This window comes from Poromitra crassiceps (genome assembly GCF_964638095.1).
Source record: "Poromitra crassiceps genome assembly, chromosome: 14".
NCBI lineage: Eukaryota > Metazoa > Chordata > Actinopteri > Beryciformes > Melamphaidae > Poromitra > Poromitra crassiceps.
This window is the reverse complement of record NC_139633.1, coordinates 43,101,602-43,115,832: the sequence shown is the minus strand read 5'-3', so window position 1 is coordinate 43,115,832 and position 14,231 is coordinate 43,101,602. Positions and strand designations below refer to the sequence as shown.

General features: G+C 42.8%; 1 protein-coding gene across 3 annotated transcripts in view; it reads right to left on the bottom strand.

The window, feature by feature from the left end:
* The window catches only part of cul9 (cullin 9), a 162,890-nt gene that overhangs the window by 81,821 nt on the left and 66,838 nt on the right, over positions 1-14,231 (bottom strand). For all 3 annotated transcript variants that reach the window (XM_083650545.1, XM_083650546.1, XM_083650547.1), the window contains exons 18-22: positions 13,132-13,220; positions 12,529-12,634; positions 10,050-10,277; positions 9,691-9,781; positions 9,353-9,524 (exon numbers count right to left, since the gene is read on the bottom strand). In XM_083650545.1, the coding sequence (XP_083506671.1) occupies positions 9,353-9,524; positions 9,691-9,781; positions 10,050-10,277; positions 12,529-12,634; positions 13,132-13,220 (686 nt within the window). The remainder of the gene's footprint in view (positions 1-9,352; positions 9,525-9,690; positions 9,782-10,049; positions 10,278-12,528; positions 12,635-13,131; positions 13,221-14,231) is intronic.

The following is a 14,231-nucleotide window of genomic DNA, read 5'->3' as shown; positions in this document are numbered from 1 at the left end:
TGCAATACAAGTAAGTAATGTCTCTCACTTCTGTAGGTGCTGGGGGTTTCCTAAACAGGACTGGTTTAATGGCTCCATCTCTGACAATCCATCCCTTGCCGATAGGACTCCATAACATTGGTTTGGGCATGTGACTGTGACACCATATCGCTGTCTGATACATTGCTCTTTGCACATGTTGTGCAAATGCATCCTCTGTTGGTGGCAAATTTGCAGAGGCTGCATATGTTGTTGATGCAATTATGAACCTCAGTTCATACAAGTTTGTGCACATCAGTCCATTTTCCTTTTTATTTTTTCCGTAAAGCAGAAGTGCAAATTCTCTTGCGACTGGCAAAGACTTCCAAGCTGGAAGAGTCCAAAATGGGCCAGATCTTTGAGCTCACTGAGATGGGTCTTGAGTTTGGTGAATGCTGTTGTCTTTCCTATTCTGTACAAACTACTTGTTGTGTCACAGCCAGTGAGTGCATGACATGCTGGTAGACAGCAAGAGCAATGTATCACAGTCACATGCCCAAACCCCTGTTATGGAGTCCTATCGTCAAGGGATGGATTGTCAGAGATGGAGCCAACCAGTCCTATTTAGGAAACCCCCCAGCACCTACAGAAGTGAGAGACATTACTCACTTGTATTGCAAAGATCCAAACTGTGGAGAGAGTGGAAAGTGCCAGTGCTTCTCTGTTGGCCTTCCAACATCTTATGTGCAGCAACAATGAAAGATCCAAATACTTGGGAAAAAGCTTACAATATGATACACAGAAGAGGAAAGAATGTAACATTGTGATAGCTTAATCTGACAAATGGACAATGATACTAAGGATGCAGTATATTAAACATGATCGTCTCCAGATAGACAGGCTGCCTCCAGACTGAACAATATTTAGACAGTTTTGTTTGCATCAGTATTTTGCAATCCTTACAATTGCAGTAAATGGAGTATAAGGTTGTGAATGTGCCCCAGACTCCCAAACACTGGCACAATAATCTGGTAGGGTCATAATACGTTCAACAAAGGCCTGATACTGTATTTCATATTTGGATATTTGGACTTTGGCTGTGAAAAAAGTGTCCATATACCTGGACAAATAAGCAGCCACTTTTTATTTCTCTGTTCTGTTTTATTTTTGCCTTGGTTATTTTGTTTTCTAGTCCGTTTTTCTAGTCTGTTTTTGTGATTGTGTATTATGTATTATGATTACTATTATACTTGGATTAATGTTCCAGTTTCAATCAAACTTCCAATATTTACAGCTTGTTATTTCTGTTTTATGGTAATGGTAAATGGCTTGCATTTATATAGCGCTTTTATTTAAAGCGCTTTACAATCAGTAGGTACATTCACCTATTCATTAGGGGTGGGGGAAAAAATCGATTCACCTAAGTATCGCGATTTTTAATGTCACGATTTTTTTTTTTTTTTGGGTGCTTGCAGTCAGGCCACTCACTGAACAGCAGGCCAGGCGCCGCCTACTGGTTTACTAGTGGTTTTATTACTTTATTAGTTAGTCTGAAGTAATAATTACACTTCAGGGTTAAAGTGGGTGCATCTCATTGTAAAATTGGACTTCAAACGGCCCAAATCTGGCTTCAAACGGCCCAAATTTCACGCGCGTTGGCTCATATCGGCCTGGCCTGCTTGGTATCTAATGCCCGGCCTGAATTATGATCCCAGTCTGCCCCTGTTTTTAACTATATCGCCCAGCCCTACTCATGATATATAATATACAGTCTCTAGTGTATGATTCAACTTTTCCCATGTTCTAATCTAGTGTAAAAAAGCAAACAAACTGAAAAAATAAAAGAAAAAAATAAACAAAAATCACAATAAATCGTAATATCGAATCGCAATAATTGTAGAATCGCAATACTTAAGAATCGCAATATAAATCGAATCGGCACCCAAGAATCGTGATAGTATCGAATCGGGAGATAAGTGAATCGCCACAGCCCTACTATTCATGCACCGATGGCGGCAGGTTAGGGTGCTGGCACACCATCAGGAGCAATTTGGGGTTCAGTATCTTGACCAAGGACACTTCGACATGCAGACTGGAGGAGGTGGGAATTGAACCACCGACCTCTTTGATCCAAAACGATTAGTGGACGACCCGCTCTACCTCCTGAGCTACAGCCACTCCAGGCGGTTTGTAATTTAGATAATCTTTATTTTATTGGGTTACTCACATTCTGACTATTTGGTGATGTAGTTCAGCCACCTGCTATTTCCCTCTCCAAATATGATGACCATCAGAGTGAGCATTCTTAACTTATAGACTATTATGCCAGTGACCTAATTTGACTGTTTCAGAGAAGAGGTAGTAGGCCTATGTCTAAAGAAATCTCATTTGCAATAGAACTGTACCAGATATCTCCATACAACTACTGGTCAGTGTTCAATAGCACCCTAGACAATTCAGTAATGGTATATTTTTCAGGGATTTCAGTTTTTCTGATAAATGAGAGAAAAGTGATGGAGTCCTATGTTCCTATCATCACAAAGTACAATTTCCGCCTAAACTAAAGCTATATTTACAGGACTATAATTCATTATCTTTTTAGGTAAATCATTTTCTGACTATTTGGTGATGTAGGGCAGCCACCTGGTTCATACCTCAGCAAATCTGATGAGGAAAAGAGTGAGCATTCTCAAGTTATTGGCTTTTTTGTCACCTTTCCCCTATTCGGACTGGCCTAATTTGGCTCTTTTTCAGGGATTGGGGTAGTTCTAAAGAACAGCCAAAAAAACATCTTTTCCCCCAATTTTTTTTTTGACAACAATCAATTTCATTAATGGGAGACCCTAAAGATAAGAAAAATCATTGTTGTCATTTGTTCTACCTCGGGTAGGGGTATCTCAAAAACTAAAGCCTTTTTTGAGGACTTGCTGCTAGACTAAGAGGGACCAGGCCACCAGAGAGGGAGCGGGGAGAATCCTGGCAGAAGCAACCATCAACGAGAAAAAACACCAACCAACAAGCCCACCAGGATGCTATTAAAGAGAGGCTGCGGAGTTACCGACGTGATAAATAGACGCATCAAGGGGAACGGGAGGTAACGTTATCGTTAACAAACTGTCAAACGAACTTGCATAAGACTCCAGTAATGTTAAACAAGGTGAACATCATTAAAGACACTTAAGCTGCACAAGCGGGAGCTGTTTACATACAGACACAGCTGGTGTCGTGTGCTGGGTGCGGGCTGGGCCATGGAGGTCGCATGCACAGTGCCTTGTGGTGTGGCCTTCATGGTCCGGTCGGAATCCGGTACATGGCGGCTGCCTTTTCTTTCTTTTTCTCTTTTCTCTCGCTCTTTCTTTTCCCCCACTAACAGAGTGCAATTTCTTTTAGAGGACTAAACGGTAACCAAACCCCAGTTTAGACATGGAGTCAACGGGAATGGGAATTAACGTTAACAAACTGTCAAATGAACCTGCATCATACAGGAATCTAGCAACATTAAGCTTAATGATGACGCCTGAGTGACACATGCAGGAGCTACTGTCTATATAAACCTCGCTGCCTCCCATTTTCTTTCTTTTTCTTTCTTTTATTATTAATATTTTCCCCTCTTCTCTTCTCTCCTGTTGATAGAGCGCTTTTTCATGTGACTGATTAGAGGCATATACAGTAACAGCCCAGTGTCTTCTTTCCGGTCCTATTTTAATTTTAATTTGTTAACAAAACATTGCTCCTAACATATAGAGAGACTATAGATGACCGACAAATAGGGATGAGAGTTTTATTTTGGCGTGACGTGTTGAAGTGCACGAATTACACTCTTGAAAAGAGGGTTACGCTGCACTTGAGGGGGGCTCTGGGAGCTATCTTCTAGACTACTCCCCCCACACCAAGAAGTAGTTTTACTTCAATGGAGGTCTTTTTGAGTTTTGTGGTTTACTGGTTTGTTTTGTATTTTCTTGTTTTGAATTCATCTTATAGTTTTTTGAGAATAGTACAAGTTTGGTCACCGATAACATGTAACTTACACATTTCAGTTAGCTGTGGGACAAAATGCAATGTCAGGAATACAGGGTAATTACCCTTAATGTAAACGGTTTACACAATCCAATTAAAAGGGGGAAGCTTATTGCAAAAATGAAAAGGGAGAAGCTGCATGTAATATTTTGGCAGGAGACTCATCTCAACAGCATCGAACATGAAAAGTTTAGAAAGTTTGGGTTTAAAAATATATTTTATTCATCCTATAAAAACAGTAATAAGAGAGGGGTAGCAATACTAATTCCTAATGCAGTCAACTTTCAAATGACCTCTGAGTTTTGTGATGGGGAGGGCCGTTATGTCTTAGTCAAGGGACTCCTTGAACAGAAAGAAGTCACCCTAGTCAATGTCTATATACCACCGGGTGGAGATAATTCTTGTATAAGGGAAATTTTTGATTTGATAGCCTCTGAAGCCTCTGGAGTGTTAATATGTGGAGGAGATTGGAATGTCCAGATGCAACCTAAACTTGACTCCTCGAACACACTAAAGAGGTTAGCTCCCAGTGCTAGGATAACAAAAAAAATGCTGATGGAGCTGGGGATGTTTGATGTATGGAGGGATTTCCACCCAACAGAAAAACAATATACTTTTTACTCGGCAAGCCATGACACTCACTCCAGAATTGATTATTTTTTTACCTATAGCTCGGACAGACACAGACTTAGAGACTGTAGGATTGGAATTAGGGACATTTCTGATCACTCAGCTGTTTACTTGACACTACACCTAGACAATAAAAAGAAAAACACACTTTGGCGACTTAACACAGGTATTTTGAAGGATGGAGCATGTAAGGAATTTGTACAGAAGCAATTTAAGGAATATATGGATAACAACAATAATGGGGAAGTGTCGCCAAGTGTCTTATGGGACGCCGCAAAATCTGTGATTAGAGGAAAACTTATAGCCTTCACCTCACACAGAAAAAAAGAAAGGGGTAAGAAACTGAACGAGCTACAGGAAAATTGTAAAGTCTTAGAGAAGGAACACATAGAAAAGAAGGGAACCCACATACTGAATCAAATCAAAGAGGTTAAAAAGGAATTAAACAACCTATACGAAGAAGAATGGGAAAAGAAAGCCAAATTCGCTAAGCAAAGATACTATGAGAATGGCCCAAGGGCCCTGAAGCTCCTGGCATGGAGGCTAAAAAAACAGCAGGCAGAGAGGGCTATTTTCGAAATCAGGGACCCTACAACTAAAAAAGTGTGTCATAGCTTAGAGGATATTGAACGTATCTTTGAAGATTACTATAGAAATTTGTATAGCGAATCAAACACAACTACCCCCCAGGAAATATCCACATTCTTAGAATCATTGGATCTACCCTCCATAGGTGAAGACCAGAATAAAGCGTTCACAGCCAAGATCACAATGGAGGAAATAGGAGCAGCAATTTCTAGATTAAAAGCTAATAAAGCGCCGGGTACGGACGGCTTCCCAGCCGAGTGGTATAAGGCCTTTAGGGAGCAAATAGCACCTATTCTCTATGAGTGTTTTAACTACACAATTGAGGGAGGCGAACCCCCAAGATCGTGGAGGGAGGCAATAATATCAGTTATTCCTAAAGAAGGGAAGGACAAAAAAGAGTGTAGCTCATATAGACCGATTTCCGTACTGAATATAGACTATAAATTATACGCATCAATACTAGCTAAAAGATTAGACCATATAATTCCAGAACTAATAGATGATGACCAAACAGGCTTTGTACATGAGAGGCAGACACAGGATAATATTAGGCGGGTATTGCATGTAACTGATTATGTGACTAGGGAGAACACCAGTGCCGCAGTAATCAGTCTAGATGCGGAAAAAGCATTTGACTCGGTGCGCTGGGAGTATCTATACCTGGTGCTGAAAAGATTTGGCTTTGAAGAAAATTCAATTAACTGCATTAAGACACTATACACCTCACCGAACGCCAGAATAAAGATTAATGGACATCTGTCCAGGACTATCAACCTAGATAGAGGTTGCCGTCAAGGTTGTAATCTTAGCCCCGCCCTCTTCGCCGTATTTATAGAACCGTTAGCACAAGCGATCAGGGAGGAGGAGGGGATAAGAGGAATAATGGTTGGGCGGCTGGAGCAGAAAATTTGTTTATATGCAGATGACGTTCTGCTGTTTACCGCAACCCCAGACGATAGCATCCCTACACTGATGTCTGTACTAAAGAAATTTGGAACATACTCTGGTTATAGACTAAACACGCAAAAAACACAAATTTTATGTTATAATTATACCCCTCAGAAAGAAATAATGGAAAGATTTGAACTCAGATGGAACACGTCAGTCATAAAATATCTGGGGATTCAAATCCCCAAGGATTTATCTAAGATATATGAGAGTAACTACGGCCCCATAAGTAAAAGTATTAAGTCAGATATAGATAGATGGTCTCAGCTGCCCTTTGATATGCATAACAGGATAGAAACTATAAAAATGAACGTACTCCCCCGATTCTTATACCTTTTTCAGTCCTTACCAACCGAAATAACACCAAAACAATTTAACGAATGGGACAAGTGGATTTCAAGATTCATCTGGGGAGGTAAAAGACCAAGGATTCAATTCAAAACATTGCAACTGCCTAAAGAGAAAGGGGGTAGATCACTACCATGCCTACTAGACTATTACAAAGCGGCACAATTAAGACCACTTGCATGCTGCTGCAACCCAGAATACACTGCAAAGTGGAAAGAGTTGGAAACATCACAGCTAGATATACCTATACAAGCTATGCTGGGTAGTAAAACACTGTATGAGAAACACTCTAATAGGTTAAATCAATGGTCCAAAATCCCCTTTAGAATCTGGTTTAAGGAATGCAAACCACCATCACTTGAGAGACAGTCTAGACAGCTGAGATGGGTTGCTTTTGATCCAGACTTTAAACCAGCAGGGATCGATGGAAGGTTTAAGCAGTGGTTTAGACAAGGCATCACTTCATATTGCTCAATTTCATCAAACTGTGAACTGGTCAGCTTTCAGGAAATTTCTGATACATATGGGTTAGAAAAGATAGACTTCTTTAGATATTTACAAACCAGGGCTTATTTTAATGATAAGATAAAACATACAAAGAAAGATGACACTAATATAGTTGACGTATTTACCAACATGTATACAGTTAAGAGTAACAGGAAACTTGTCTCAATACTGCACTCAAGTATTCAATCCATGAAGAAACACACAACAAATAAGGTTAGACTAAAATGGGAAAAAGAGGCTGGAATTGTAATCTCAGAGGAGGACTGGATGAATATGTGCAACGTACAATCTACCTCCACCAGCTCGGGTTTTTGGAGAGGATTTTGTTGGCGGAATTTGATGAGGTATTTTATAACTCCTAAGTTAAAAGGTTTACAGATGGGTGATTTGGGAAGGAGTCTACAGTGTATGTTGGAGGAAGTGCGGAGAACAACTGGCAGACCACTTCCATATATTCTGGAGTTGCCCTTCCATCCAGACATACTGGCAGGAGGTATCACAAGCAATAAAGGATATATTTGGTAAAGAAACTGATTGCTCTTTCCCTACAATCTACTTGGGTAACATCGCAACCGATTTGATATCACAGGACAGATATCTCTTAAAAATACTGCTGGCAGCCAGCAAAAAAGCTTTAACAAGAAAGTGGCTGCAGTCCGATCCTCCAACAAAGACTGACTGGACAGAAATAGTGACCAACATACAGAGCATGGAGATAATTACCTTTTCTTTGAATTTACAACTTGACAAGTATTCCAAGTACTGGGAGAAATGGATTGTGTTTACATGTACGAACTGAGTTGAATCCCCCACTAGTAAGTCGATGTATGTAAAGGTGACCAACTGTCTGTTTTGTTTTGTTTTTGTTTTGTTTTTGTTTTGTTTTCCAGTATGTTCTACGTATGCTTTGTTTCATGAAAATGTACAAAAATAAAGTATAAAAAAAAAAAAAAAGGACCGTCGCGGGTAGGGGTGCACCGATCGATCGGCACGCAATCTGTATCGGCCGATTTTGACCTCAAATATGTGATCTGCTGCTGCAGATATTTCTTTATTGTCGCCGATCGCATAGCCGATCATGCTGCACGTGAGAAACATGAGGCAGCCCATTTTCATGTCTTCAATGTCTATCGTTTAACTTTCATATTGTGCTCTAACGTTTATATCATTGTGTTGCAAAGCACACGCTTTGCTTTCGTCAGTGTACTCACCTCCACACACCACACCAGACTGTCAACACACCCCTTGCGTCTTTGAATCACACACATCAGCTGGTGATTAGAGCAGACTCAGCAGAGAGAAGTTACCTCCAGTCCTCCCGCCTACCGAGGCATTTGCATGCTGTTAAGTCCGTGTTTGATCCATATTTGCGTGTATCCTCCTAACGTTAATAGCTCCGGTTAGCTTTAGCCGCTTTAGCTTAATCGATAAAATAGTTAACTTGGGTCGAAGTTATTTTTCATGTGTAACAGGGAAATCCCGGAAAATGGAGATTTTTGTTGAGTGAACTGAACTGCATTGAACTGGTAACATGGAAATCCTGAAGTGGAGTGATTTTTGTTCTTTTATAAACTGAACTGAGGGAACTGGACTGAACTACTAGCCATTTAGTTCAACACAGGCTTGTGCTCCAATTATCTCACACACAAAAAATCATGTTAGCCTACAAAATATAAAATATTGATGTAGAAAAAAAAGAAAATGTGCTGCACTTTCAATTTGATGCATGAAATGTAGGCCTATATGTAAAATGGAAACTGTTCTATAATAGATTGCTATAGCTGCTTACAAAATAAATAAATAAATATATATATATATATATATATCGGTGATCGGTAATCGGTAATCGGTGATCGGTTAGGCAGATATTTCTCATAGGTGATCGGCAATCGGTGATCGGTGGCAAAAAACGTGATCGGTGCACCCCTAGTCGCGGGCCAATTGTGTTCATACTTACACCCCCACCTGGGTAACATCCAGATTACTCCTGAATTCCAGGGCATGTCTGAAAGGGGCTAAAGTGAAAATCAAGTTGTGAGGTGACGTAAGGGTCCCACACAAGACCGTCCCCCCTCCTCAAAACAGCCCAATCGAAAACTGAATCATTTCTCTACGCCTATTTTACAATTATGAAATAATTTAGTTATTACAATAATTAGGTATCATTTTGATTTTGATAATTATGCCTACTTTTATCAATTTCAGCCAAATTATGGAAAATTCTGCAATATTCCATGTTTTACAGTTGAATACATTTTTATTGTGAAATTCCATGATTCCGTCCATTTTTCCTGCATTGTGGAAACCATATAGCCCTACAGCTGCGTTGGGAAAAAGAAAGCAGCGGGGGACCAACCTGATGACCACGCCTTTGTGCATGTAGATGTTGATGAAGTGGGAGCCTGTGCAGCCGTTGGACTCCCAGTAAGTTTTGGGGTTCTTGTCGGTCAGTTTGTTCGCTCGATGGTGATTGGACGAAACCTCCACCTTCTCCCAGCACTTGTCCTCCTTCAGCTCCACACTGGAACCTGAGGAAACACCAGTAAGACTGATACACAATTTCCCCTCAGGGATCATGTAAAATATTATTCACGTGCGAATTAATCGCACGAAAAAAACACTCCCGATGTATAAGGACCTTAAGGCTGACATTGTAGCATGTTTCCAGCTTAAAGTGAAACATTATGAACCAACCTTGGCAGAGATTCCTGAGGAAGACGTCGAAGAAGGGGATGTTGATTGGCTGATGGCTGCGGCGATGCTCCTCTATCTGCCCCAGCACCATCTAAGGGGACGGACAGGGGGAAAGGTGGGTCACATACTCCACCACAGGGTACAACATACACAGGACTCCCTGCTGCCTGCTCAGGGAATGTCGGTTAAGGGAACTTCCCTCAACAAAATTCCTCCAGTCGGAACACCCTGCAACGTCTCGAGTATCGATACTTATCAATACTAACGATACTTTTGACAACCTTTGTTACCACTATATCTCACTGTTCATCTCTCCATCTCTTTCTTTATCCGCATGTTTTTCTCTGTCACCCCCTCACCTGGATGCAGCCTGCCAGGACACTGGTGGTCATCTTCTTGTAGAGGCTGGCGTACTTCTCACAGTCGCTGAGGAGCTCTCGGAGCTCGGTGACCATGAGTAGGTTGGTGGTGTGTTTGTCCAGGGCTTTCCCCAGCGCGTCCTTGGTCCCCAGCCGACACATGACCACGGCCATGTCTTTGTTCAGGGATGCCAGCCGGTACAGGAAACGGATGAACAGCTGGACCACCTGTGGCAAAGAGCAGCCCGTTACTCTCAGCAAAAACCTTCTCCCCTATTCACCTTATGTAGAAGATACAGTCTGGCTTGAGAGACTAACAGGAAGTGTAAACACAACTGGAAGTTCTGATTGTGTTTACACTTCCTGTGACTCATAAACCTAGTCTGACTCATATGCGAGTCAAACTAGGTTTGACCAGGAGAGTCAGACTAGTTTGAGCAGGTAAAACAGCCAGCGTTTTGAACAGGAAGTCGTGACACAATGGGTCAAGTGGGGGGGGGGTGAATATAAGGGCTTTTCACACGACACTTAGCTGGGGCTAAGTGGTTCTCTTATGGCCCATTTCCACCGCTGGTATCAGCGCGGCCCCGCCCAGCTCGTCTCGCTTTTTTGTCTCATTCCACTGATCAAAAACGTGGACAGCCGGGTTGAGTCGGGGTTGAGTCGTGCTAGTTTTGGTCCCTGCTTTGTTGAGGTTCCAGCGCTGTGAACCCGGTACCATACGGTGATGTGAAAACACTGCAGACGACTGATTGGTCAGGCAGAATCGTGTTTACGGTCTACTGTCAATGCTGGAGTGGGGCTTACCCTCTCTTCTGTTATTTCCATCAGTCTTTTGTGTTGCTGCCTTCAGCTCTGGTGAAATAAAATCAATCTCCTTGCTCAGCTTTAACATGACGGTGGTTTTCAATTGTTTTGAGAGAGAAAAAGTCAGCTCCTCGGGAAGCCCTTTGTAGTTGCGTGTAACGTCGGCTCCGCTAGGCCGGAGGCGGGGGTTTAGTGAAGCCGCGGTCTTGCCTGGTGAGTTGCCACCGGGGTAGAGGCTTCCCTTCTGCCCGTAGCGCCTCTCCCGTCCCCGCGCAGTGCATGCATGTGAGTTTGAGTAACAACAAAGTGCTATCCATTCTCCTAGCCGATTCTCACATTTGCCTATGTACACTGTAGGTCATTTAGAGGCACCAGTATTTCATAATCAGTTTAAAAGTTCCGTGTATGGATTTCATTTTAACGTTATACGTTATAGCCTACTTCAGCTATGGGCGGAGGACAGATATGCGGTCGCCATGACGACCAGGTGTGGGCGGAGGCGAGTAAACTTGCTATGGAAACAGAGTCTATATCAAGTAGAGACGAGTAAGACCAGGTCGAGTAGAGCTGGACTGTGCTGTTATATGTGGTGGAAATGAGCCATTAGCCCCAGGCCACAAGAAAGCTGTCACACTTGCACAATCCTGGAACATTCTAAAGTGGGCTCACACTGACTATAGCCCAGGGCTAACTGGCACTGCTCTGAAGCAGGGGGCTGTGGACGTGTGCTGTCTGTGGACGTGTGCCGTCTGTGGACGCGTGATGTCTGTGATGTGTGATGTCTGTGGACGTGTGATGTCTGTGGACGTGTGATGTCTGTGGACGCGTGATGTCTGTGATGTGTGATGTCTGTGGACGCGTGATGTCTGTGGACGCGTGATGTCTGTGGACGCGTGATGTCTGTGGACGCGTGATGTCTGTGGACGCGTGATGTCTGTGGACGCGTGATGTCTGTGGACGCGTGATGTCTGTGGACGTGTGCCGTCTGTGGACGCGTGATGTCTGTGGACGCGTGATGTCTGTGATGTGTGCTGTCTGTGATGTGTGCTGTCTGTGGACGTGTGGTGTCTGTGATGTGTGCTGTCTGTGGACGTGTGCCGTCTGTGGACGCGTGATGTCTGTGGACGCGTGCTGTCTGTGATGTGTGATGTCTGTGATGTGTGCTGTCTGTGATGTCTGATGTCTGTGATGTGTGATGTCTGTGGACGTGTGATGTCTGTGATGTGTGCTGTCTGTGATGTCTGATGTCTGTGATGTGTGATGTCTGTGGACGTGTGATGTCTGTGATGTGTGATGTCTGTGGACGTGTGATGTCTGTGATGTGTGATGTCTGTGATGTGTGATGTCTGTGGACGTGTGATGTCTGTGATGTGTGATGTCTGTGATGTGTGATGTCTGTGATGTGTGATGTCTGTGGACGTGTGATGTCTGTGATGTGTGATGTCTGTGATGTGTGATGTCTGTGATGTGTGATGTCTGTGGACGTGTGCTGTCTGTGGACGTGTGCTGTCTGATGTCTGTGGACGTGTGATGTCTGTGACGTGTGATGTCTGTGGACGTGTGCTGTCTGTGGACGTGTGATGTCTGTGGACGTGTGCTGTCTGTGGACGTGTGCTGTCTGTGGACGTGTGCTGTCTGTGGATGTGTGCTGTCTGTGGACGTGTGTCCTCACCTCTCGGTCGTTGATGAAGGCCGTCATGGAGGCCAGGCAGGGCTCGATGCTCTCGTGCCACGGCAGCACGTCTTCCTGGTAGCTGTCCAGAAACCTGTTCAGGATCCTGCAGGTCAGGACCAACACTAATTACTCTGACTGACATTGCACTGACAACTTTCATTCATTCATTCATTTATTATATACTGTATTTACTCTTTATTTTACTAGGTCTATTATTGAGAACACATTCTCTTTTACAATAACGACCTGGGCAAGAGGGCAGAGAGGCACACACAAAACAACAACAATAGAGATAAACAAGTATAAACCTCTTCATGTTGTCAACACAGCAACCCGACCACAGAACATTTATATAGTACTGTAATTACTGGTGCATTAATACTCGTACCAGTAGATATGATATTATGTGCTGTGCTGTCATGTATGGTTGTTGATGTTTTTGATATTCCTTTGTGCTCTTTTGTGCTCAAATTCCCCTCGGGGCAATACAGGTTTCATTCATTCATTATAATTCCAGTAGATATGCACGTTATGTCCTCATTAGAACATTATAACGTCAGATTGTGCTTTACAGCGTGAGTTTGGGTCAGGGTTTGGTACCTGAGGATGGAGAGCTGCACGGCCCGGTCGGCCCGGTGTTGCTCCATCAGCCGCACCAGGTCCTGGTAGGTGTCACGACTGCGGGTCACCTACACACACACACACACGCACACACACACGCACACACACACACACGCACACGCACACGTTATTAGTAGTCCGGATCTCTATTACCTCCCTGATCCAACGGTGGCATCTGTTGTTTTCCAATCGAATGACCTTGGCCTTTCCCCAGTCCACGATGTGATTTTCCCTTTTAGACTGATCCCAGATGGCTGATTTCAGATTATCCTGGTCCGCTTTCTGTTTGATTGCACGTGTGCACGCGTGGGACGCAGTCCTCCATAAACTACCGGCCAACAGGGGGCATGGTCAAGTTCAAGTCAAGTCAAGTTTATTTGTATAGCACATTTCATACACAGAGGCAATTCAAAGTGCTTCACATAAAATGGTTGACAGGAAAATAAAAGAATAGAAGAAGAGAATAACATGGACATTTAAAAGCATCACCACAACAAAACTTTGAAAAAAAGTTTTTTTTAAAAGGGTATAAAAAATGCATTAAGCAACAGGCGCAGCAGTTGCAAAAAGAGCTAAAAACTTATAGAGGAATAGACTATATAAGAAACATGACTAGACACACATATGATAGTGATTGAGAAATAGCTGTCAGCAGTTAAAAGCGACGGTAAACATAAAAGTCTTTAGTCTATTTTTAAAAATAAGTAAGGTTGGGGCAGATCTGAGGTTTTCAGGCAATTTGTTCCAGCTAGCAGAAGCATAGTGGGTAAATGCAGCCTTCCCATGATTTGATTTGATCCTAGGGACAGTTAATAAGCTGGACCCTGCTGACCTAAGAGTTCTAGACGGTTCGTAGCGTGGGAGCAATTCAGCTATGTACAGTATTTAGGGCCTAGGCCATTAAGTGATTTATAGACTAATAACAGTATTTTAAAATATATTCTATGACACACTGGCAACCAGTGTAAGGACTTAAGAACTGGAGTGATATGATCAGCTTTCTTAGTCTTCGTTAGAACTCTAGCAGCAGCATTCTGAATGAGCTGAAGTTGCCTAAGTTCTTTTTTGGAGAGACCAGA